Here is a 25,905-nt window from a genome sequence, read left to right as displayed (position 1 = left end):
TTGTCGTTGTAGCAGATGTTCGCCTTTTGTGAACTGATTAAAGGGCAGTTTCCTTACCTCTCACTCGCGCTACCCAGCAAACACAGCACAAGATGTGGCTGCGGCTGCTGATTCTGCTCCTCGTCTGTTTTCACTGCCACACAGCACTCTGGGTAATTCTCTTACTACACAAGTCCACACACAAAGACATGGCCTTTAAGACATTACTGCACCAACACAACAATCACATTTCCTGTTTGTGTTTTATGCTTAAATGTGTTCATAATGTTTTGTTGTATTTCCTTAACTTTAGATGAAGTTGGAGCTGTGCCGACACAACAAAAGAGAACTATAAGATAGGGTAATTAAAAATGGAGTTAAAGTGGTGGATCAAGTCTATCTAAAAGATATTTTTAACATGTGGGCAACAATATATTGCTAATTTATTAAAACCATTTTGCATATTCTAAAAGTAACACAATCAAATGGTAAGACTTTTGGGTCATTAATGCTGCACAGCAAAGAGAATAATGGCACAACGGTTTACTGTGCTCTTGAATTTGTGGAAACCTGCAGGTTCTGTGGGGACTGAGTGGTCTTTTCTCTTAAAGTCCTGCAGATTTGGTTTGTTTCTCCAGAATGGCGCCCCCCCCAGAGTCCCTCAACCCCCCATTTCTATGGCCGTTTGACCACAGCATCAGAGTCATCATTAGGGACTTGAAAACGAAGCAATAAATAAGCACTAAACTTTATCACTTGCATATCTGTATTGTGTGTGTGTGTGTGTCTGCACATTTTGATTTATGCTTATTTAGTATTTTTTATATGTAATTTATTCATTCATATCTTTACCTTATTCTCATTTGTTTTTCTTGCAATTTTTCACGGATATGTTGTAAAGCATTTTGAGCTACATTCCAGGTTTAAAAATGTGCCATAGAAATAAAAATGTCAAGTTTCACATTTTTGGTAGCTTTCTTAAAAATCCATACTGGAGGAAGAATTTCATCTGGTATCCTGAAGCCCACTGCTAGCCCTAACCGTTCCCTAATTTTAAACTTGATACTTCACTATTTACTAGGGGCTCTGCCCCCTGCTTGCTTCGCTCGCCAACCACCAGGTGGGCGCTATGCGCTAGCCTCTTCACGGCTCTGCTGCTCACGTATGGGAATGCAGATGTACAATTTAAACAGATTGTTATTTTCATGGGAATTGTTACATATTTTAAGAGCCATTTTCCTAGTTATATAAAATTCATAAATATTTTACTAGATGACAATGCATAATCTATGGGAGGTTCCTAAAACCCCCATAAGTTGAGTAAAATTGGTATATTCTTGCCATTTCTATCTGCTTTGACTAAACATTATTCTTCAGATAGTGACCAGCCTTGCCATGTGTAAGGTGTAGAGGGAATTAGGTTTTAAACCGTGCCCGTGCCCACGGGCCTTCTGAGTGTGTGAAGTAACATGTAAGGAAATAGCACTTATTTAAGTGCAGAACCGTACGCTTATAGTGTAACTAAGAAACTAAGAATCTTTAAGTATATTGTCTTAAAGTCTGTGCTGATCAGCTGGCCCCCATATTTACACAGATCTTCAACAGATCCCTGGGGGCATGTGAAGTTCCCTCCTGCCTTAAGCGTTCCACAATTATCCCGGTTCCAAAGAAAACCTCCATCGCAGGGTTAAATGACTACAGGCCAGTCGCCCTGACGTCTGTGGTCATGAAATCCTTTGAAAGACTGGTGTTGACCTACCTGAAGGACATTACAGACCCCCTGCTTGACCCCCTACAGTTTGCTTACCGAGCAAACAGGTCAGTGGATGATGCAATCAACATGGGACTGCATTACATCCTGCAACATCTCGACTCTCCAGGGACATATGCTAGGATCCTGTTTGTGGACTTCAGCTTGGCGTTCAATACTATCATTCCAGAAGTCCTCCACACCAAACTCACTTGGCTCACTGTACCAGCTCCCATCTCCCAGTGGATCAAAAACTTCCTGACAGATAGGAAGCAGCAAGTGAGACTGGGAAAAATCACATCCAGCACACGAACAGTCAGCACTGGCGCCCCCCAGGGATGTGTCCTCTCTCCTCTGCTCTTCTCCCTCTACACAAATTACTGCACCTCAAGAGACCCGTCTGTTAAAATCCTGAAGTTCGCAGATGATATGACAGTCATTGACCTCATCAAGGACAGTGACGAGTCTGTATACAGACGAGAGGTCGAACAGCTGGCCCTCTGGTGCGGTCAAAACAACCTGGAGCTGAACAAGCTTAAAACTGGCGAGATGACAGTGGACTTCAGGAGGAGCCCCCCAGTGCTGCCCCCTCTCACACTACTCAACAGCATTGTGTCTGCTGTGGAAAACTTTAGGTTTCTGGGATCCACAATTTCCCAGGACCTAAAGTGGGAACTAAACAAACACAATTGTTAAAAAGGCCCAGCAGAGGTTGTACTTCCTGCGCCAGCTCAGGAAGTTCAACCTGCCTCAGGAGCTGCTCGTCCAATTTTACTCTGCAGTAATCCAGTCTGTTCTCTGTTCATCTATCACATATTGGTTTGGCTCAGCCACAAAACAGGACAGGAACAGACTTCAACGGACAGTCAGGATTGCAGAAAAAATCATTGCTGTTGATCTGCCCTCCATTCAAGACTTATACAGATCTCGAGTCAGGAAACGGGCAGAAAACATCATTGCAGACCCATCACACCCTGGTTACAACCTTTTTCAACTTCTTCCCTCTGGTAGGCGCTACAGAGCACTGTACGCCAAAACTACCAGACATGTGAACAGTTTCTTTCCTCAGGCCATCACTCTCATGAACACTTAAGTCAATCTCACAGCATCAGGGACAATACCAGGTAAAACCGGAGTCCAATTCCTTGTATGTGTATATATACTTGGCCAATAAAGCTGATTCTGATTTAAGAAGTAAAGAACTTTTAAGTACAGAAATAACTAAAATTTCTCAAGAAAAAGATAAGTTTAGAGAAGATATTTTTTCCTTTTTTTTGCCTTTTATTCTACATGTGTAACTACTTTTTTCTTTATTTTTGTGTGGATTATTTTCTTTTAACTTTCACTAAATATTTTTAAAATGAACTTTTGGACTGAGAGATTTCTTTCAGCACGTGTTTTACCCGTGCTCGATCTCGCCTTATACTTAGGCGGCTACACATATGCATAATAGAACTAACCATTTTACATTACAGCGAGTAATAAACCATAGTAAAAAAAACAGTCAAATGTAATAAATTTAAAGAAAATTATGTTTCACGTTGTGTTAGGGTTATTCATGTGTTATACGTTTTTGTTCTGTTTGGCTTTGAAATTAACACGCGAATACTTTTTAAACTTACACTTTTACTGTAAAACTTCAGTAAAAATAATATTTAGAATTAACTTTTCTTCAGTCTTGCATTAAATTTTGATTCCGTGTTTGGAGTCACATCGTGACAACGCAACGTATAACTGCCTGTGAGTGAATATTGTTTCTATCTAATAAATAAACATACTTCTTCGAATGTTTGTCCCTGTGATTTGTTAATTGTCATAGCAAAAGCTATTCTAACGGGAAACTGTAAACGTTTTAATACGAATGGCGTATCACGATCTGTTTTTTTGTCTAATGTTGCCTGTTAAAATTTTACATGTCAGAATTGTTTGATCAAATTTGAATACAACTAATCTTGTCCCATTGCATAGCCCATCACTTAGACATAAATTAGCAAATAACATTACGATACATCCTTCTTTCAACAGTAATTCGGCCAGTGGAAGACCAGACGGTGTTAACGGTTGTAGATATTCTTCGTTATGTTGTAAGTTGATGTTTTCTTCTTCCGCACCATCACCACTAACTGTTTCAGCAGAGTCTATTGATACGAATTTAACCAATGTGCCGTGTAACCGATCGACAATTTTTGCGTTAATTCGTTTGACTTCCTCATTTTTCGGTGCTAGGATTGCACGTGTACTCATTTCCTCTGTTGATAACCCTTCGGGATGAAAGTCTTCAATAAGATTTGGACATAATACGTCTTCTTTTACTGGGAACTTAAAGTGAGGAAAATGTAAAAATTTATATGAGCTGAGAGCGCAGGAACTGAGTCTGACAAAAGCATTCACACGAATGAGAGGTAAGAGGACCGCGGGCATGTGCCGTTAACCTGAAATGGTTAATAGGAGGGCGGGACCCAGTCTACCAACTTGAAAAAAAATCTCTTGGCAATAGTCTTGTCTCGTCGCAAGATTTTCTTTTATAATAGAGATATGACACTGCTTGTCATGAGTTAACAGAACTTGAGTGCTTTATTTTCTTCAGAAAATTCAGGATGTTCAGAAGATCTCTTCAGAGTTAATATTTTATTTGTTTGAATTGACCCTGATTAAAACTCTGCAGGCCTTATCAATTGCTACCTGGAGTTAAAGCCCATACCGAGTAGTTGGCACATCAGCGTGGACTGTTTAATCCCACTCTGTAAAGACATGTGTGTTGGCTTAACGGTCCCTGTATGAACGAGTGTGCCACGCGATGGACTGGCGCCCCTGAGATGGGCTCTTGCAACTCCCCATGCATCCGCTATGGAAAATAAATATATTAAAAGTGATCTCTTGAAATGTCCGTTATTGATGACATCAGCCTTCTTGAACAGGGGGAGAGCTCTTAAGATGCTTGGGGGGGGTTTTGCTTTATGACAGTAAATCAAGAAATAAAAAAACATAAAAACACACCACTTTATATTATACTCTAATAGTCTGTTCCGTCTTACCAAGCATTATAGTGCCGTGGATTAACGCGAATAGCATTCCTGAAACACGCTAAGGCCTTCTCCAGCTCCTCTGTGAGAACGAATTCGTGGCCAAGCAACGTATATGCATATGCAAAGCCGGGGTCCACTTGAATCGCTCTCTGGAAGAACTTTATTGCGATGTCGTGTTCTCGCTGCAAACTAAAGCAATTCCCAGCAACACACCAGGCCTAAAAAAAAGGGATGGGAAAGGGTTGAGGAAGTAGTCAACCATGACAGGCTTGTCCTACACATGTTTAAACATAGGCCACGTATGTCAGTAATTGGCTAAAACAGTGCTGGGGGTCACACAGATAATGCAGTGCCCCCTAACCACATAGAGAAGGGAGTTAAGACCCCCATAACAAGCGTAACAGTTTTTCACATAACTATGCAAGTACACACAATGAATTGTTTTTGGTCTTCATTTAAACAGAATCCACCAATTAAGATGATATAACAATCATCATGCCATATTTACACATTTTAGTCCATTGTAAAATTTACATAAACATACATGCAAACTTCACATGCTGAAAAAGTAAGTGCACCCTTTGATGTATCACAACCTCAAATTAGAAAAATGTCTTGCCTGGATGTCTGGTTTAAACATCAGACATTTAGTTTGGTTTCCTCTTTGTTCTTTAAGTGTGTGCATCACAATGACAAGACTGAAGGGACTCTCTGCAGCTTTCAGAAAGACATTTGACGAGGGGGTTTAAAAAGATCTCCAAACAACTGTACAGTTGTGCTTGAAAGTTTGTGAACCCTTTAGAATTTTCTATATTTCTGCATAAATATGACCTAAAAACACATCACATTTTCACTCAAGTCCTAAAAGTAGATAAAGAGAAACCAGTTAAACAAATGAGACAAAAATATTATACTTGGAAGAGTGATTTTTGCACTTTTTGCGGTGGTGGGAGGATGGGATTGTAGGCTGCTGGGCTTATCGACACATTTACAAGACAAAAGACACTGACGGAGAGGTTCGAGCGGATTCAAGGTGGGCAGGATTTACGAGTTTTTTTGTAAGCTTTGGTAATTCAAGTGTTAAAGAAGGCTCTTAAGAAGCTCAGAATTTCATCACAGAACCTCCAGGTAGCTCTTGTCTCTGTTGGATGTTAAAATGGAGGAGTCTTATTATTAGAAAGAAGCTGCACAAATTAGATCTACAAAGAAGGTGTGCCAGGAGGAAACAAGAAAGAACATCACGGCGAGACTAAAGTCTGCCCATTAACACCTAGGCAAAGACCAGGAGCCTCATGTATAAATGGTGCGTATGCATAAAAATGTTGCGTACGTCTTTTTCCATGCTCACATTGAGATGTATGAAAACTAAACTTGCGGTAATGCTGCGCACAATTTTACAGCAGCCTCACGCTATGCGTACGCATGTTTCTGCTCGGTTTTGTAAATGGGCGACACCCAGCCTCAAAGCAGTGCTACTGTTTCTGTGGGTTTCCTTTCTTTTTTATATTCGCATCCATGATGTGGGCTTTACCAAAAACGGCAACAGCAATTGCATATCATTTACAAATTTAAAGCACTTGATTGTAATCAATCTGTAACAATATAATGCTGCAAACTATTCCAACTACCATGGCTGCTGTGGCGTTGTTAGAAGACATCAAAAACGGAAGAATTAGAAGTGAGATCATACCGATTTCCTATCCCATGATGATGACTGGCTTCTAAGTCAATTTAGATTTCCAAGAGCTATCTTCTTGGCACTGTGTGCTGAACTGGGGCCAGCTTTACAAAGGCAGATTCTGAGCAGTTGTGATCTACCTGCTCTTTTGCAAGTTCTGTGTACTCTCGAGTTTTTAGCCACAGCAGCTTTTAAACATGAACTGGCTGACCAATCAGGTATTTCTCGGTCACCACCGAGTCGCACCATCCCAGCTGTATGGGATGGTATTATCCTCTTGTCACCCACAGAAGTTTTCCTCACACTGTAGTTGAACAGGCAAACATCAGAGCGCAATTTGCAGCCACATCCAGTTTTCCAAATGTAATTGGAGCGGTCAACTGCACGCACATTGCTATAGAAGCGTCTTCAGAGAATTTGCTTATGTAAACGGAAAGTATTTGCACCCTATTAATGTGCAAATTATCTGTGATGTGAAAGTTTGTATCATTAATGTTGTGGCGAGATGGCCTGGCTCAACACACAATTCATTCATTCTACAAAATAGTGTCGGGAACAAATTTTAAAATGGTGCTGTGTGTGATGGCTGGCTTCTCGGTAAGATAAGACATTTAATATTACCCCTTTGGGCAAAACTGTAAGTTATGATGTAACCATATAACATGATTACTTAGGTGACAGTGGGTACCTGCTGAAGACGTGGCTTCTCAACCTGCTCACCAACCCACTGACTGAACAAGAACAACATTATAGTGACCTCCAGTCAGGTTTGGTCGCCATTTAAGTGTCTCGCCAATAATTGCAGCATCTCACTGATCAAATTGTGTGAGCCCCAGAATTCCGGAATTTCACCATCTCTTCTAGTGGTGTTGACATTCAGATGGTGGGCTGCGACTTCCTTTTGTTGCTTATACCACTGCTTAAGCTACCAAAAGTATGTTTTTCCTTGCCTACACTTCACTGACCAGACCCTCCATTTCTTATTCACTGAAATTCTTTTTAACATGTACTTTTGCAGTTTTCTTTAAACAAAACACTGAATGGATGGGGCTTTTTATATTGATTTGCATATTCAAATAGGCATAATTCTGGGAGGAGTCAGGGTGGAGCTGTAGGCTCATGCATGAGTGTTAAAAATCATGTTGACTGGGATTTATAAAGGAAAGTGTGTATGACTTTGCTTACGCACAGTTTTATGCATTTGAATTTTTTTTGTGCATACACACATTTCTAGTTTTGTCCGTATGCCATGTTTTACTGTGAATAATATGGAAGCTGTTATACATGAGGCCCCTAGGACTTCTGGAGCACTATGCTCTGAACAGATGAGACAAACATAAGAGTTATTTGACCACAGTACCAGAAGACATTTTTTGAGAAATCCAAAGGCAGCATTTGAACTTGATAGAAACTATGAGGCATGGTGGTGCTTTGCTATAGCAGGGTCTGGGCAGCTCACCGTCGTAAAACCCACTAGGAATTCTTCATTGAGGAAAATGAGCTTCTATGTTGTGACAGATGGTCTCACAACTTAGAGTGGACCTTGCAACATGACAATGACCCACAATATGCCAGTAAATCCACTAAGGAACAGCTAAAAAGAAAGAAATGGAGAGATCTGGAATGGAAAATTCAAAGCCCCGGATCTGAATCATACTGAGAAGCTGTGAGGGGATTTGGAATGGGCTGTGCATGCAAGACACCCCTCCAACATCACACAGCTTCATGGAGGAGTGGGAGAAACTCTCTCAGTCAATGTCAGAGACTGTCAGATGGTTAGAAGAAACACTGACTTGAGGGAGCAATGCCAACTATCAGAGCCAAGGCGCCACTTACATTTTCCACAGACTGAAAAGCCATCTCTGTTCATTCGACACTGAATAAATTAGTCAAAGTCAAATTTTCACTTCTTTTTATATTACATCAACGTTATCTAAAGATATTGTTTAAAGGTAAAATCTTGATATGTTATAAAGAAAAAAAATTTAATGGGATGTACTTACTTTTTCACATGACTATAGTACCCTACAAAGCCTAGAAACAGGCCGGTGTTTAGACCATACACATAAGCTGATTATTCAGGCAGATTCAGAACTTTTAATTGGTGGTAGACCATGAAAAAATCAATACCAATAAGAGCTGCCATTTTTAACAGTGTTGCTCATCTTGCTGAACTGAAATGACTTTACCTCTGGGGAGTTTTTATCCATGTCGGTAAGATCTTTTGAAAGGGCAGACAAGGCAACTTCCTTCTGTAGGTGCCAGAGACTCGTGGAATAAATCTCCATGCCTTCAACACGATAACTTTCTATGCGCCGCACTTCTGAGAATAACCGCTCAGCCTTTAGAAAAGAGAAACGACAGGAGAGCGTTTACTTAAATTTATATTGCAGTTATAAACAAACTGAAAAGCTCGGCACATGAAAAAAACAGAAAATCCAAGACGCACCTTTTGAAAAATGTAATGCCAGATCTAGTCACATGACCAGGTCACTTAGTGACATACAAGGGGGTACCCAAAAATAACTGGAATCTATACCTGGTGTGCAATCTCGACGTGGTTGTGAATTTCGCCACTGGGTGTAGCAGACTTATAGTATTCTGTGGCAGTCTGCCAAGTGGCGTTGCTCTGCATTGTTTGTACGCCATTCTGTGTCAGTTTTTCTTGGTGCTTATTAAACGTGTTCTGTGATTTTTGTGATGGGTGATCACGCAGAGCAGCGAGTCTTTCAGTTTTGTTTTCTCTTAGGGAAAACAGCTGCTGAAACTGTAGTGATGCTTGGAACTGCTTTTATAGAGGAAGCCTTAAGTAAAACACTGGCCTACGAGTGGTTTTCGCATTTCAAACGAGGAAAATGTCACTTGAAGACCAACCAAGATCTGGCTGGCCTTCCACAATTAGGAATGACGAAAATCTTGAAAAAAAAGTTTGCAATGAAATTTACGGAGATCGATGTCTGACTATTGAAGAGATTTCCGACTTGTGTGTTTTGGACTTTTTGCCAACCTCCCTACTTGCCTGATCTTTGCTCCGTTTGACTTTTTCTTGTTCCCACATATGAAAAAAGAACTCAAAGGAAAGCGTTTTTGTACCGTGGAGGAAGTCAAAGAAAAATCGATGCAGGCATTGGGAAATGTTCTTTTCAGCAATTCCAAAAATGCTTCCACCAGTGGGAAAACCGCTGGGAAAAGTGCATTCATTCACATAGAGTACTTTGAAGGAGACTAAAATTTCAGCAAGTAAAAATTATTAAAACAATTTTTTTTTCCTCTCAATTCCGGTGATTTTTGGGTACCCCCTCGTACCTATCAAAGACAATGGAATTCAATTTTTCCACTTACTTCAATATAAAACAAGCTACCAGCGTACATATAAATTAATTATTATGTATTTTGTTTAATTGTACCCTTCAAAACACTCAAGGACACATTACAAAGAATATAAAAAACTACACTAAACATGAAAAATAACAAAATAGTCTAAAAATACTATGGAAATAAAAGGAATACGTCTAAGACAGAAAAAGTAAATTTAAAAGTAACAGTTTCAACACTACGTTCACATTACCAGGCTGAAGAGACTCAAATCCGATATTTTCAGGACTGTGTGGACACAGAAATCCAATGTTTTTAAAATTAGATTTGAGTTATGTGGTGCTAGATCACACATATCTCGGAATTGTGGCAATGTGGATGGTCAGATTGGACTTCGTGTATTTCTTTGACAATACCAATGGCCGGCGTTGGCAACAGAGCAAAAAAAAAAAAAAAACACCAAAGGAAGAGAGCTATAGCTGCGATGATTGTCACAGTCCCACCACTGCCAGCTCCTTTCTCGCTCCCACGTATCTTTTGGTGTGGCGATGCCAATAACAATTAGCCATCTGGCTTTAATTTTACCTTCTCAACCAATCATGTGCAGTTGACTAACTGTTTGGTGTCTTCCAAAGCAAAATGTGATGCATACAACTAGCTCCTAGTCTGTCCATTTTGTCACCTTTAATACCATGAGTCGTCTCATACATGCGACGGTTTTTGTGGTTGGTGACACAAATGACCTGTGCTCAAACTTATCAATGTGCACATGCGTGCCGCTTCGGAAGACAGAGGTGTTCACATTACAGTTAGACACAGCAGGTCACTTGTACTTACAGTGCATCCAGAAAGTATTCACAGCGCTTCATCACTTTTCCCACATTTTCTTATGTTACAGCCTTATTCCAAAATGGATTAAATTCATTTTTTTCCTCAGAATTCTACACACAACACCCCATAATGAAAACGTGAAAAAAGTTTGCTTGAGATTTTTGCAATTTTATTAAAAATAAAAAAACTGGCAACACACATGTACATAAGTATTCACAGCCTTTGCCATGAAGCTCCAAATTGAGCTCAGGTGCATCCTGTTTCCCCTGAACATCCTTGAGATGTTTCTGCAGCTTCACTGGAGTCCACCTGTGGTAAATTCAGTTGATTGGACATGATTTGGTAAGGCATACACCTGTCCATATAAAGGTCCCACAGTTGACAGTTCAGGTCAGAGTACAAACCAAGCATGAAGTCAAAGGAATTGTCTGTAGACCTATGAGACAGGATTGTCTCGAGGCACAAATCTGGGGAAGGTTACAGAAAAATTTCTGCTGCTTTGAAGGTCTCAATGAGCACAGTGGCCTCCATCATCTGTAAGTGGAAGAAGTTCGAAACCACCAGGACTCTTCCTAGAGCTGGCCGGCCATCTAAACTGAGCGATCGGGGGAGAAGGGCCTTAGTTAGGGAGGTGACCAAGAACCCGATGGTCACTCTGTCAGAGCTCCAGAGGTCCTCTGTGGAGAGAGGAGAACCTTCCAGAAGGACAACCATCTCTGCAGCAATCCACCAATCAGGCCTGTATGGTAGAGTGGCCAGACGGAAGCCACTCCTTAGTAAAAAGGCACATGGCAGCCCACCTGGAGTTTGCCAAAAGGCACCTGAAGGACTCTCAGACCATGAGAAAGAAAATTCTCTGGTCTGATGAGACAAAGATTGAACTCTTTGGTGTGAATGCCAGGCGTCACGTTTGGAGGAAACCAGGCACTGCTCATCACCAGGCCAATACCATCCCTACAGTGAAGCATGGTGGTGGCAGCATCACGCTGTGGGGATGTTTTTCAGCGGCAGGGACTGGGAGACTAGTCAGGATAAAGGGAAAGATGACTGCAGCAATGTACAGAGACATCCTGGATGAAAACCTGCTCCAGAGCGCTCTTGACCACAGACTGGGGCGACGGTTCATCTTTCAGCAGGACAACGACCCTAAGCACACAGCCAAGATATCAAAGGAGTGGCTTCAGGACAACTCTGTGAATGTCCTTGAGTGGCCCAGCCAGAGCCCAGACTTGAATCCGATTGAACATCTCTGGAGAGATCTTAAAATGGCTGTGCACCGACGCTTCCCATCCAACCTGATGGAGCTTGAGAGGTGCTGCAAAGAGGAATGGGCGAAACTGGCCAAGGATAGGTGTGCCAAGCTTGTGGCATCATATTCAAAAAGACTTGAGGCTGGAATTGCTGCCAAAGGGTCATCGACAAAGTATTGAACAAAGGCTGTGAATACTTATGGACATGGGATTTCTCAGTTTTATTATTTTTAATAAATTTGCAAAAACTTCAAGTAAACTTTTTTCACGTTGCCATTATGGGGTGTTGTGTGTAGAATTCTGAGGAAAAAAAAGAATTTAATCCATTTTGGAATAAGGCTGTAACATAACAAAATGTGGAGAAAGTGATGAAGCGCTGTGAAAACTTTCCAGATGCACTGTATGAAGGTGCACTATCAAAAGACAGGCAAATTTGAGTCAAGCAAAAAATATCTTAATTGAGCAATGAGGATGGTAATGTGAACGCAGCGAGATTTGCTTTTTTAATAATACAACTGAATCTGAGTCAGTACAAAGCGTGGGTGCAGGATGGCTATAAAGTCACCAGCCTACTGAGGACAGAAGACACAACAAGGTGAGGCAGCAGCTGGTCTTACCTGCATGTACTCAGCAAGCTCAAAGTGTGCTCTCCCAATCTGGCACAACACCCAGCCCGTATTGTAATGGTGTGAAGGCAACTGGCTCAGGATGTTTATCGCCTCTTTACAGTTATAGGAACAAAGTGCTAAATAACCTTTCCCCATGTCACGCAGAAGGTTCATTAGGCCATCTGAAGAGAAAACAAAGACATGTTAGAAACTTACTCATAAGCAGACTTGACTGATACTTCATGAACTGCTATCCTTCATACACCTTCACAGAACGTGCTACCGCTTACAGGCCTGCCTGGGTCACAACACGGCAAAACACGTGTCAAAACGTGGTGCTGATCATCCAAAATGCTGTTGTGAAGTGCAAGAAGAAATGTAGAGCTAAAAAAACAAATAAAGTGGAATATGCTAGGACACTGGTTCTCAACCTGAGTCTTGGAAATCCCAGTGACTGCAGGTTTTTGTCTCCACATTTAATAATAAGTTTTATTTATGTAGCGTCTTTCATACACTAAAGGTCACTTTACAATTCAATACACACATTAACAAGACAATAGAAATCACATACAAAAAAATGAATAATACTCATTGAAAAGATGTTTTTAACAGGAATTTGAAATCAATAATTGATTTTTCCTCACGAAGGCTGAAAGGAATAGCATTCCAAATTTTAGGGGCTATCACAATGAAAGCTCTGCCACCCACAGTTACTAACCTGTAATTAGGTACAGTGAGTAAGTGAGCGTCCGATGATCTTAATGCACAAGCAGGAGTGTAAGGAAGCCGGCAGCTCAGACAGATAATGAGGGGCTAAACCATGAAGGGCTTTAAAGGTGAGAAGAATAATTTTATATTTGATTCTTGAAGAAACTGGTAATCAATGTAAATTACGGAGGACAGGAGTGAAGTGAGCAGATTTTTTAGTGTGTAAGTAAACATGCAGCAGAATTCTGAACATATTGTAATCTATTGATATAGTAGGCCATAAAACAATGCATTGCAATCGTCCAGACGGGAGTTGATGAAAGCGTGGATGAGTGTTTCAGTATCCTTCACACTGAGGAAAGAATGCAGACGAGCAAAGTTACAGAGATGAAAAAATCCATCTGTACTATTGAACTATTGTGTGATTGAAAAGTAAGAAGCTGATCAAAGATGACACCCAAATTACAGACTAATGCGGAGGGTTCATCCAGGATCCCATCAACGTCAATTTTTAGCCCACAAAGGGTAAAGAGGACAGATTTGGTACCAACTAATAAGATTTCTGTTTTATCAGGATTGAGTTGTAAAAAATTCTGTGTCATCCAATGACTTATTTCCCAAATGCAGTCAGTCAGTGCAACAGGTTATTGGTCGTAAATTTTATTTATTATGAACATGTTCTTCTTAAATTTGTATATGCTGGGTTTATGTCCAAATGTCTGTTAACGGCATTTTTGTTTGATAGCCAAGATTCAGGCAGCTCTCTCAGACCTTCGCTTCCATATATATATAAAATTATTATATATATATATATATGATGAAGTGCTTTGAGAGACAGGACAAGATTTAGATAAAATCCGGACCCTCCATTATACCGGATTATTATCTTAACCCTCCATTAAAGACGCCATAGCCACTGCAGTCCACCTGAGCCTGGCACATCTGGTGGATACGGACATGTGTGCGGATGTGATTCTTAGACTTCAGCTCCACATTCAACACAATTATCCCGCCGTACCTCATCGTTATGCATTCTCTACTAGTCCTGGAAACCCCCCTCCACAACTGGATATTAGACCCTCTTCACAGAAAGACTAGTAAGTCTGAAGTGGAAACAATACTTCAAACTAACGATACATCAAATACCATCCCTCTCAGCACTGGTGTCCCTCCATGGCTGCATACAGAGGCCTCTGCGCTTAACCTGATGACCTCTGACTATTGCACCAAGTATAGTATGAACCACATCATTAAGTTCGTGGCAACACTGATAGGCCTCATCAGTGGTGATGATGAGATGGTTTAGGAATGAGGTCGAACAACTTGTGGACTGGTGTAAGAACAATAACATGAAACCAAATGTCGCTAAAATAAAGGAGACTGCTGTCAATTTCAGGAAAGAAACCTGCCAAGATCCACTCCACTGTGGAGTAAGTCAGGAGGTCAAAGTTCATGGAAGTGGAGATAACAAATGATCTCCTTCTGGACCCAGCATACCTCCTCCTCTTACTGCCTAGTCAAGAAAGGACAAAAGAGAGTGCACTTCCTGTGGCCTTTGCTTCTTAAGTAGAAAAAGAAAATCTGATCACATCCCCACCAGCATTGTTACACTGGTTACCCGTGTAATTTAGAATTGACTTTAAAATACTAATAATGGTATATAAAACTTTAAATGGTCTGCTGCTTCTTAGATCTTGGGATGCCTGTCCCCCGTACACTCCAAGTTGTTAGATCTTCTAACGGTGGTCTGCTTATTATTCAAAGAGCTAAGCACAAAAGAAGAGGTGAGGTGGCCTTCTGCTGTCACGCACTAAAAATCTGAAACACAGTACAACATTGTAACATCGTAACATAAACGTCACCGGTCTCAAATGGGTTGTTCAAACTTTATGACCAGTGTGATAATGCAGTGTTGGTCTGTTAATGCAATGCAATATAAAAGTCATCCATATAAACCACGGATCTCAAACTCCTGTCCTGAAGGGCCACAGGTTAATCTTTTTCTTAATTAGTGATCTGTTTTTGCTGCTAATTAACATCTTTTCAATTCATTTTAATTGACTTGTTTAAGAATTGTTCCCTGGAATTTCTTCATTCTTCCTCCGAATTGCTTCACTTCTTTCTTTAAACAGAAATGAAATGTGAAGTGTGTGAGCCTACAGGAGGCCAACTAAGTCAGGGCCTGAAACTCTGGCCAATTTCACTCCAACCAGTTGCTTAATTAGGCTGTGATTCTTGTCATTAATTAAACCCTTTCCTTAATTCCATGGCTTGTTGCAGCTCTCATTGTGCAATAGCAGACATTATCAAAATTGTTGATTTTTTCTTTACTTTTCTAAGAGTGCTGTTAAAATGTTTTAGGGACCTGAGCAGATCAACATTCCTGAGACTTCCACCCTTTATATTTTCAGATATTTTATGATGGACAAAGTTTGCTGGTCATGTTTTGGATCATTTTGTATCTCATTATTGCTTGGCTTCGAATTCAGGAAAAATAAACAAATTATTGGGTCTTCAAGAGCAAGTTAATTAAAATGAATTCTAAACAAGTTAATTAGCAGCAAAAACAGGTCACTAATTAAGAAAAGGGTTAAAACGAAAACCTGCAGCCACTGCGGTCCTCCAGGACTGGACTTTGAGATCCCTGATATAAACTGTTGGTGATTCTCTGTGGTTTAATCTTGTTATTCTAGTTATTAGTCTTGTTGTCTGTTCTTCCAAATAATCGGGCCAGTGATGCAATTTTTCGTTCTGCTGTGCACTGCGGTGTGTGGTTTCAAATGACAAAGTTAACCTTGAACCTTGATTAGCAAATAATGATTTAAACAGGAGCACCTAGAACACAAAAATGGTTAAAAAACACTTTGCAACCCAATTAAAAATCCAAAGTTGGTTGAACAAAAACCTGCAGCCATGTGCGACCCCTAAGGACTGAGTTTGAAATCCAACCACCTTAGACAAACAAGACAACACCATTCATAGACATTAGAAGAGACATTAGAACACTCTCTAGACGAGAACAGGCCATTCAGCCCAACAAAGCTCGCCAGCCCTGTCCACTTATTTCTTCCAAGAAAACATCAAGTCGAGTTTTGAAAGTCCCTGAAGTCTTACTGTCTACCACACTACTTGGTAGCTTATTCCAAGTGTCTATCGTTCTTTTTGTAAAGGAAAACTTCCTAATGTTTGTGCGAAATTTACCCTTGACAAGTTTCCAACTGTGTCCCTGTGTTCTTGATGAACTCATTTTAAAATAATAGTCTCGATCCACTGTACTAATTCCCTTCATAATTTTAAACACTTCAATAATGTCACCTCTTAATCTTCTTTTGCTTAAACTGTAAAGGCTCAGCTCTTTAAATCTTCCCTCATAATTCAACCCCTGTAGCCATGGAATCAGCCCTAGTCGCTCTTCTCTGGACCTTCTCTAGTGCTACTATGTCCTTTTTGTAGCCTGGAGACCAAAACTGCACACAGTACTCAAGATGAGGCCTCACCAGTGTGTTATAAAGGTTGTGCAGACCCTCCTGTGACTTGTACTCCACTCATCAAGGCGCTATATAACCTGACATTCTGTTAGCCTTCTTAATGGCTTCTGAACACTGTCGGGAAGTCGATAGCTTCGAGTCCACTACGACTCCTAAATCCTTCTCATAAGGTGTACTCTTGATTTTCCGACCGCCCATTGCAGCCGCACATTTGCAGGAAGTAAGGTCTACCGTAACGCAATGAATAACTTTTTCCGAAGTAGCAGGACACCCCCTGGCTGGTACAAATCTGTCAAAACAACAATAAGAAAGCCATACCTGCTGCCGCCTTCTGCATATTGAAGGCTTGAACTTGTGGGGTGACAAAATTGCCCTTCCCTTCAGAAACGGAGTCGAGCTTCAGGATCTCAATGCTGTCATTTATGTTTGACGGAGTGATCCCCCCTTTGCTCATTTTTGTCTTCGTCTTTCTATTTGGAATTTTCGTTGGAAACTTCATTTTTAATTTCTTACTGTTTTCCTGAAAAAGAAAAGGTGTGCTTGACTGATTTGCCTGTTCCAGTTGTCACAGCACTGCACTGCCTAAAATTCATTTACTTGTTATATTTTTGAAAAGAATCTAACACCTTAAATCATTTGCCACAGCCCATTCACTGAGGTTTTAGGAAAACATGCCTTGTGTACCACTGCTAACATTATTTTTGCATAGTTTTGGCACTTTATGGCATCAAAATCAGAAATTAATAAACATTTTCCCCATTTAAACAGATTTAAAAGAGAAGAGATGCCATGTCTGGTCCAGTCTGTGGCTGATCCCAAATACAGTATGAAGGGAAAATTGCCAGCCTCAATGTCATTCATATACACACACACACACACAAAAATAAGACCCACATGTATTAAAACACAATGTTTTCCTCAATTCTTTAGATAAAAATATTATTTTTGTTAGAAGTACAGGTGGTTTACTGCTAATAAATCCAGACAGGTGAGAACTATGAGGTGCTCTGAACAACCCGAAGGGCAGCTTTAGGCAGCTGATTGAGCTTAACGTGTGGTGTGCTGAATGTGCACATCGAGGAGCTCGCTTTGCGCACGCACAGCATTACATCCCAATAGATTAGAAGCGGAGTGGTGGCTCTGAGGCTAGAGATTAGCACTGGCAATCGGAAGTTTGCCAATTCGAATCCCGTAAATGCCAATAGGGACTCTGCTCTGTTGGACCCTTGAGCAAGGCCCTTAACCTGCAATTGCTGAGCACTTTGAGTAGTGAGAAAAGTGATGTATAAATGCAAAGAATTATTATTATTATTATGTGTTACATGTGATAGTGAATGCATGGAATCTCAAGGCATATTTTTGATCGTTTTTTTTGCAAAAGTGAGTGACATACTTTGATAATTTCAGCTCTGATAAAGCTTAGAAAAGATTTTAAAATCCTTCATCTTACATATAAAGCCTTAAACAGCCAAGGTCCTGCTTACTTATCATTACTTACAACCCGATGTGTGCATTAGGACCTCAGGATATTGACCTACTAAAGATTTCACAGATTAAAAAATTAACAGTGGGAGGTCAAGCCTTTAGTTACAGGGCCGCAAAGCTGTGGAATGGTCGGCCTTCTTATATATAAGATGTCCTTTCAATCACAGGACTAAGACTAACAACGTTAGTCTAGTAGTGTTAACTTTCTTGTATACGAAGTACAGGGAAAGTATTGTAATCGTTCAAAGATTCGATGTTGAGATTTTGATGAATCTCAACGTTTTAGACCTCCCCGACTTTCTCGTACACAAAGTGTAGGGGAAGTATTGGAATCCTCCAAAAATTGATGAATCTCGACGTTTTAGACCTCCTTGAGTCTGAAAACACCATTTTTGGAATTATGTCTGTGTGTGTGTGTGCGCACATGTAAACACAATAACTTGAATACACTTTCACTTAGGTCAACCAAATTTTGCATGCAAGTATTAGGTACAAAATGTACATTTCGATCAACTTTTGGGCTATTTCCGATAACCGGAAGTGGTACTTTACTTTTTATTCATGTAACTGCAGAGTCCGATTTATTCAACTTTACTTTAATAATAATAGTTACAGAACTTATAACTATTTACTTTTATTTTATTTTTTTACTTTTATAATAATAGTTTACTTTTAAATAATAGTTCAATATCTTATTAATTTGTTGTTGATGGTTCTTTAATGTACATAATATAAAAATAGAAGCATGGTCTTGTGGTTTACTCTTCAAATATCCATCCCCATATCTGAGTATACGAAAAAGTTTCGGGGAGACCACTCCCGATTTTAACTCGTACTCGCAAATGTGACCATATTTCTCCAGTACTTGCCTCTCTTCACTGGCTTCCAGTTCGTTTTTGAATTGCTTTTAAAATTTTGTTATTGGTTTTTAAATGCTTAAATGGACTGGCGCCTTCTTCCCTCTCGGATCTTTTAAAAATTTACACCCCAAAGAGGGCACTTAGATCATCTAGCCAGTTGCTCAAAGTCGCCCTTAGATAAAGGTATAAAGGGAGTGGTGACCGGACTTTTTCAGTAGCTGATCCCTCTCTGCGGAATAGTTTATCAAAGGAGTGTATCAGAATGGACCCCTCTTTAGTCACATTTAAGTTATTACTGAAGACTTACTTCTTCATGCTGGCTTTTCAAATAATGGTATAAGCGAGTCTTTTTTTTCCTCTCTTATCTTATCGCTGCTATTTTAACTTATTCTATTTTCCTATTCTATTTTCCTTTATATTCATTTATTTTTAATTCTATGTGAATGATTTTTATGTGATTAATTTTATTCATTTTATTTTTGATTGTACAGCACTTTGGTCAGCGTTGACTGTTTTTTAATGTGCTTTATTTTTTGTTTTTGTTGTATACCCCGACAAGAGGTGCGGTTTATCTATGTGCGAGTGAAAATCAAAAAGTACTGGCGATTTGAAAATTAACCACAACAGATAGAAGCTGATGTAATACAACATGTTCACAGAGTGTGGCGCTCTGCCGTTAGGCGAGTTGAAGCCCAGGTCAAATAAATGTGAGGTTCCACTGCTGTTAAACAATGCACCATAGTGAGATTTCTTTGGGCAGAACAAGTGAAAATGGCTGAAATTCATTGAAGGATGTTGGCTCAGTATGGAAGTGAAAACAGCTGATTGAATGAAATGGGTAGAAAGGTTTAAAAGGAGGACGGACAAGTGTAACCAACAAACCTTATTCTGGTCAACCAATAATACTGCACACACAAACCCACACTGACAAGGCAAAGGCCTTCGTCAGAGAAGATCAACAGATTAAGTTATCCAAATGTGCAGCAACAGCACACATCAGCTATAGATTGCCATAGCGCAGGATGACTTTGGGTACCATAAGGTTTGCACAAGATGGGTACCAAAAACAGCTTACTGATATGCACAACCAACAGTGTGTGGAGGTTGCAACCCAATTCCTAAGACATTATGAATAGTTGAGGGTTTTGAAGCAGACTGTCACCGGAGATGTGAGATGGGTCCATCACTGTGAGCGGAAAAACAAGAGACAAAGCTTACAGTGGAAAAAGTGGTCTTCTCCAGTAAAAAAGAAATTCAAATCATAGCCCTCCACTAAGAAAATCATGACGACCTTCTTTTGGGACATGAGTGGGGCCTATTCTGGCTTATTTTCGGAAACCAGTCACCAGTGTAATATACTGTACTATGCTTAAACCTGCAATTCTCAGCAAAAGACGAGGAATGCTGTCAAAAACAGCCATTTGCAGTACCACGACAACATGTACGGCCACAACTGTAGAGGGCACACAACAGCTGCCCCCTTACAGCCGTGATCTGCTACCGTGCAACTATCACATCTTCAGTTCACTTAAAGAGGCTCTGTGTGGTCGCAGGTTCACCTCTAATGATGAGGCTAAGGAACTGGTGCAAACAGGGATGCAGGAACAGCCGAAAAGCTTCTCCACCCAAAGAATGAAGAAGTTAGTGGAACAATACAAGAAATGCTTCGAAATGCAGGGAGACATCATGGAGAAGTGATAGAACTGTTATGTTCTTCTGTTCACAGTCACCAGAATTAAAGAGGAAGTTGCTTTTACTTTTTGATTTTCCCCTCATGTATTGCATCTCTTGTTTGTTGATCATTTGCACAAAAACATAAGCATTACAATAATTGTGTGTTACTAACCCTACTGTATTCTGTTTCTCTTCTCAGTATTCTGCCACGGCACTTGGTGCCACTGCTTTAATGCCAAACTGCTTTTCTGTCCATGGAAAAGACACCAGAGAACATTTGGAGACCTTGGAATGAATGGATCTCAAGATTCAGTCATCAGATTAGACAGCCCAGCTCTGACTCTGCTAAATACAAAGGTGGCGGTACACATACAATGCATTTGGATCAAGTCTGAGGTACTGTGAGGTTATATAGAGGCAGAGAGTACCAGTGCTACGTGTTTTATTTATTTGGTGAAGCATAATGTTTAAAATCTGTGGTGGGTTGGCACCCTGCCCGGGATTGGTTCCTGCCTTGTGCCCTGTGTTGGCTGGGATTGGCTCCAGCAGACCCCCGTGACCCTGTGTTCGGATTCAGCGGGTTGGAAAATGGATGGATGGATGGATGGATGGAGGTTTAAAACTGCTAAATCGTCATGTGTACCAAAACTTCACAATATTGTGCTTGCTTGACAGTTTAAAATCACAAACACAGAATTTCTGAAATCAAAGAATATGAACTGCAAGTCCAAGCTGGTGGCACAGTGGTAGCACTGCCGCCTTGCAGTACGGAGATCATGGGTTCACGTCCTGGGTTCTTTCTTCATGGAGATTGCAAAGAGCTTTGAGAAGTGAGAAAAGTGCTATATAAATATAAAAAATTATTGAGTTAAAAATAAGTTCTAAATTCTACAAAAAAAGTTGTTATAGTACGTAATCCTGCAAAGCAATCAAAGCTTGATTTGTTAGGAGTTTTAAAGAAATTTCCAAACTTTTTGCATGTTTTCATCAAATTCAGTCTTGCTAATTCATTCTTTGCTTTGAAGGTCAATGGCTGATTGTCGTCCTCATAGCAGCCATGAGTTCATGTATCTCGTAGGAAAGAAGCGTATGAGTGGAGGTCCAACCAATCGTGTGAAGTGAAGTGCAGAGAAAGTAACAAGGCTCTCATTGGATTAACAATTAAGAGGTTCATCTGTGCAAACCCAAATTCACACTCACTTGATGAAGCTGGAATACAACTAAGAGCACGTTACAGAGACTGCAGTTTTTCCAAGACTGTTTTTCAATGAGGTACTAACAGAATCCGTGAGTTGCGTATCTATCAGATAACTACAGTCACATGACAAAGTCTGGGAACCCCTCAATTCTTTGGATTTTTGTTTCTCATTGGCTGAGCCTTCAAAGTAGCAACTTCCTTTTAATATATATCTTGGTCTCCAGGACTGTCACTGCGTCTTAGTTGGTCTTCAAGTTTCTTCATAATATTTGACCGTGGACCATTCAGAGGTTTATTTTACCCAATGATGCTTTTAACTTTAGCTTTTGTTTTCCTTTCCTCCAATGTCCACTGGCCATATATGTCAACAAATGATTAGTGGACAGACAGAGTTTCAGTTTCCAACTACTTTGTGTTTTTATGTACTCATGATATAGTTAGCAAAGTTTGTCACTGCATTTTTCATGAGGACTTGTTACAGCACTCTGCACTCCCTGGCCATCGGATCTTACTTTTCTTCTATGTTAATTAGTGTTTCCTAATTCTATTTTCTTGTTTATTTTTCTCTTTCTTCATCATGTAAAGCACTTTGAGCTACATCATTTGTATGAAAATTATGTACGAAAAAGTTACAGAAATAAACTGTATTAACGATGCCAAAAAGTGTAATGGTGATGGAGACTGTTGATCCCTTGATACCAATAACGAACATAATTTAGGAGATTACAGCTTTGCTCTTGGAAAAAAAAAAAACAGCATCTATGCTCTAAACCACCCAGAGCTGCAGTGCTGGTCTGTGGGAGGGAGGCCATTGTGGATCACCACAATCTGTACAATGACCCAGCTGTTTTAGCGTGTACCGCGTACACTCAGTGCAACTTCTGTTTGATGCTGGTCCAAAGTACAAGGTGGAGGGTCTTTTGTTTGTGTATCTGTGTATGATGCGGTTCATCTATAAAGAAATGATTCTGTTATTAATTTTTCCAAGGTTTTTGGTTGCAGCTTTCATGAATATTTCCTACCTATGAGGGATTCTTAAGAATAAACGTAAACAGGAAATCATTGTTGAAATCTGACAAGTTTTTAAAGTTACCAAAATTATTTTGCTCTGTCTCGGTCGCCATTTCTGTTTTAGTATAGGACGCTGACATTATGCGAGTTCCATGGTTAAGACGCGTCACGTTATATGAAGTGACTAGGAGGCTTCGCCCCCTGCTCACTTCGCTCGCCAACCCCCCGTGCCTGCTTTGCTTCCGCAGTTTCAGATGCGCGTTGTAGGCGCCTATGTTCATTGTATTTGTCCATGCTGGCGCGTTTTTGTAGCTCTGTTAGTCGAGCTGTTTGGTTCTGGAGCCGAGACAGTTTTGCTTCCGCGGTTTCAGACGCGCGTAGTAGGCGCCCACATTTATTTTCTTTATCCATGCGGGCTCGTGTTTGTAGCTCCGTTAGTCGAGCTGGTTTGTACAATCCCAAGCAGCACATTATTCCTAACTTCAGTCCGCAGTAGTGCCACTCACAATATGGCAGTGACGCCTGCACCTTCACTCCGCAGTAGTGCCACTCACAATATGGCGGTGACGCCTGCGCCGTCTGTACTATGTCGGGTTTCACTATGCTGTGTAGGCGCCTTTGCCTTTCGTACTATCTTTATGGACCTGTGGGGCCTCCGTAGCCTCTTCCGTTTGAATCTGGGCTGCAGCGCAGAATCCTCTTTTTTGTGTGTCCATGTCGGTAGTCGTTAGCTATGGGCGCGTTGTTGCTTCATTTCTCATTCACGTCAAGAGCTCTTTCGTTTTTGAGCGGTGACTCCTTCGTCCGCAGTGGATCACACTTCGCTGGCGGTTTATGAGACGCGCGCTGTCGGCGCCTGCGCAGTACGTCTCCTGCATCCATCGCCGTGTACCTGGGTCCATGCCATCCGGTTTACCATTCTCGGTTAGTAATATGGATAGACATGATTGATTAAACTTTTCACGGACAACTGTTTTTTTAAAAAGGCTTTTTGGTTTCAGGTCTGATATACAATTTTATATGTATTTATAAGCATTTCTGATGATTCTCGACTCATGCTTTGTATTATTTTTCATAATTTTTTTTCTGTTTTTGACCTTAGCTTTGTTATAATGTCCTTTCTTCTGGCCCAACTCATTCTAAAATTTCCAGCAATCCAACATAACATTGTCTACCTAAGAGGTGCATATCCTAATTAAAGTATTCTATTTAGTAAGATTTCAGTGTTCATCCAACACTGCAGCACTAAAGGAGCCCACAGATTACCACAGACTATCCAGCATCTTGGGTTCAAATTCCATATTTGGTTGTTCTCTTTTGTGCGGTTTGTCCACATTAATTTTTCTCCCACATCCCTAAAGATGTGCTGATTAGACTGTGGAAGATTGTGGGTTCGCTTCCTCCCTGTGTGGATAGCGCTTTGAGTACTGAGAAAAGCGCTATATAAATGTAATGAATTATTATTATTATTATTATTAAGTGGCAATTCCAAATTGGCACTGTGTGAATGAGTGTGTGGCATGTCTTGAGGGAATTCCATAATAAAAACAGAGTCAATCAATGGGCGCAACACAGTGTCCATATAAAGAGCTCTGAAGTTCGACAAAACTTCCACAAGTTAGTTTAATCAAGAGAGGGCTGGAATACAAAATGATTCTGTAATGGAGCTGCCTTATAAGCATTTCCTATATTGACGCCATACTTGGAGCGAGTGATGCACAACTTGATTTCAAGTAAATGGACAAGAATGACTGACAACCAACAAATATAAATAGGATTTTGTACAAGTTTTCTTTCCAGAGCTCACCAAGCAGGTGCATTCTCAGTTCCTTTTAATTCCTTCAGTGATCTCACAGGTGAAAGGGCAATATAATGGGCTGGCACTGTATCTCAGGTTAGTTCCTGCCTTGTACTCATTGCTGGTGTGGCAGGCTTCAGGCCAATGTGATCCAGAATTACATTAAGCTTGGACAAGAATTTGACCTTAGTATTTCTAAATGCCCCAGTAAGCAAAATAAATGCAGTTACAGCATAACAACCATCTTTACCTTTGCAGTAGAACTGGCACTAGTAAAGAGCCTCGTACTCCTCCTTGGCGGTGCATTTGGTGGAGCAGCAATTGTTGGACTCAGCACTTGTGGTGATGCACTGGATTGGAAGGGAAACAAATCTTAAATCTGTTTCCAAAATACAGTTTAGATAAAAAATGAGAAAACCAATGGTGCTACATTAGTTACGCAAGCAATGTACACACAATGGAAGAAGACAACAACTGTTCATTTTTTTTCATGTGCTTTCTTTTAAACAAAATGAAAGTATGATTGAAATACAAACCCCAAGATTTACCTGGTTTGTGGAGCCATGCTCTGCGTTTGCGTTAAAGGAATCGGAGTAATGTCCCGACTGTTCCCACTCTGCGTGAACACTGATTTGGTACCAGCTTGGCTAATTCTGGATAAGGACTGTTACAAAGGGGGAAAAAAAAATGCAATTGCGTTTAGAGAGCAGTTGGGCCAGCAATGATATTTAAAACAAATCTGCCATTAAGAGAAGCCGATTGCAGGACAGCTTTTGAAACTGTAAAATTACAACACAGCACATGTAGATATTTAAGAGGTGGTACAGTCTTACGTCTAGCAGTCCTGTAAGCTTTTAAGTACCTTCTTGGGAGGGGCTCCGGAAGATGGTGGGTCCATTACAGAAGATGTATTGGTGAAGTTTTGAAGGTATGACCCATCTCCCGGACTTGGTTCTAGTGGTAAAATCCCAAAACTGAAACAACAGGAACAATAGGTTAGGTTAGGTTAACTTAAACCTAAAAACCTAAAAACTCATCTCTTTAGAAAGACTTTTTGTTAAAGTATTTTTATAGACTCTTATTTTTGACTCTGTAGCACTTTGAGATTACTAAAATATAAAGTGCAATACAATTTATTACTATTATTATTATTAACTTCTTCTTTCGGCTGCTCCCGTTATGGGTTGCCACAGTGGATCATCTTCTTCCATATCTTTCTGTCCTCTGCATTTTGTTCTGTTACACC

At 40.3% G+C, this 25,905-nt stretch overlaps 1 protein-coding gene across 1 annotated transcript in view; it reads right to left on the bottom strand.

Annotated features, from left to right (window-relative positions):
- The window catches only part of cdc27 (cell division cycle 27), an 80,956-nt gene that overhangs the window by 19,838 nt on the left and 35,213 nt on the right, over positions 1–25,905 (bottom strand). The window contains exons 8-14 of the mRNA XM_028818726.2: positions 25,522–25,633; positions 25,208–25,323; positions 24,910–25,009; positions 16,952–17,153; positions 12,447–12,619; positions 8,623–8,775; positions 4,765–4,973 (exon numbers count right to left, since the gene is read on the bottom strand). Of these exons, the coding sequence (XP_028674559.1) occupies positions 4,765–4,973; positions 8,623–8,775; positions 12,447–12,619; positions 16,952–17,153; positions 24,910–25,009; positions 25,208–25,323; positions 25,522–25,633 (1,065 nt within the window). The remainder of the gene's footprint in view (positions 1–4,764; positions 4,974–8,622; positions 8,776–12,446; positions 12,620–16,951; positions 17,154–24,909; positions 25,010–25,207; positions 25,324–25,521; positions 25,634–25,905) is intronic.

The sequence above is a fragment of the Erpetoichthys calabaricus genome, chromosome 14 (assembly GCF_900747795.2).
Source record: "Erpetoichthys calabaricus chromosome 14, fErpCal1.3, whole genome shotgun sequence".
Classification (NCBI taxonomy): Eukaryota; Metazoa; Chordata; class Cladistia; order Polypteriformes; family Polypteridae; genus Erpetoichthys; species Erpetoichthys calabaricus.
Note: the sequence above shows the minus strand (reverse complement) of the source record. Positions and strands in the feature narration are given on the sequence as shown.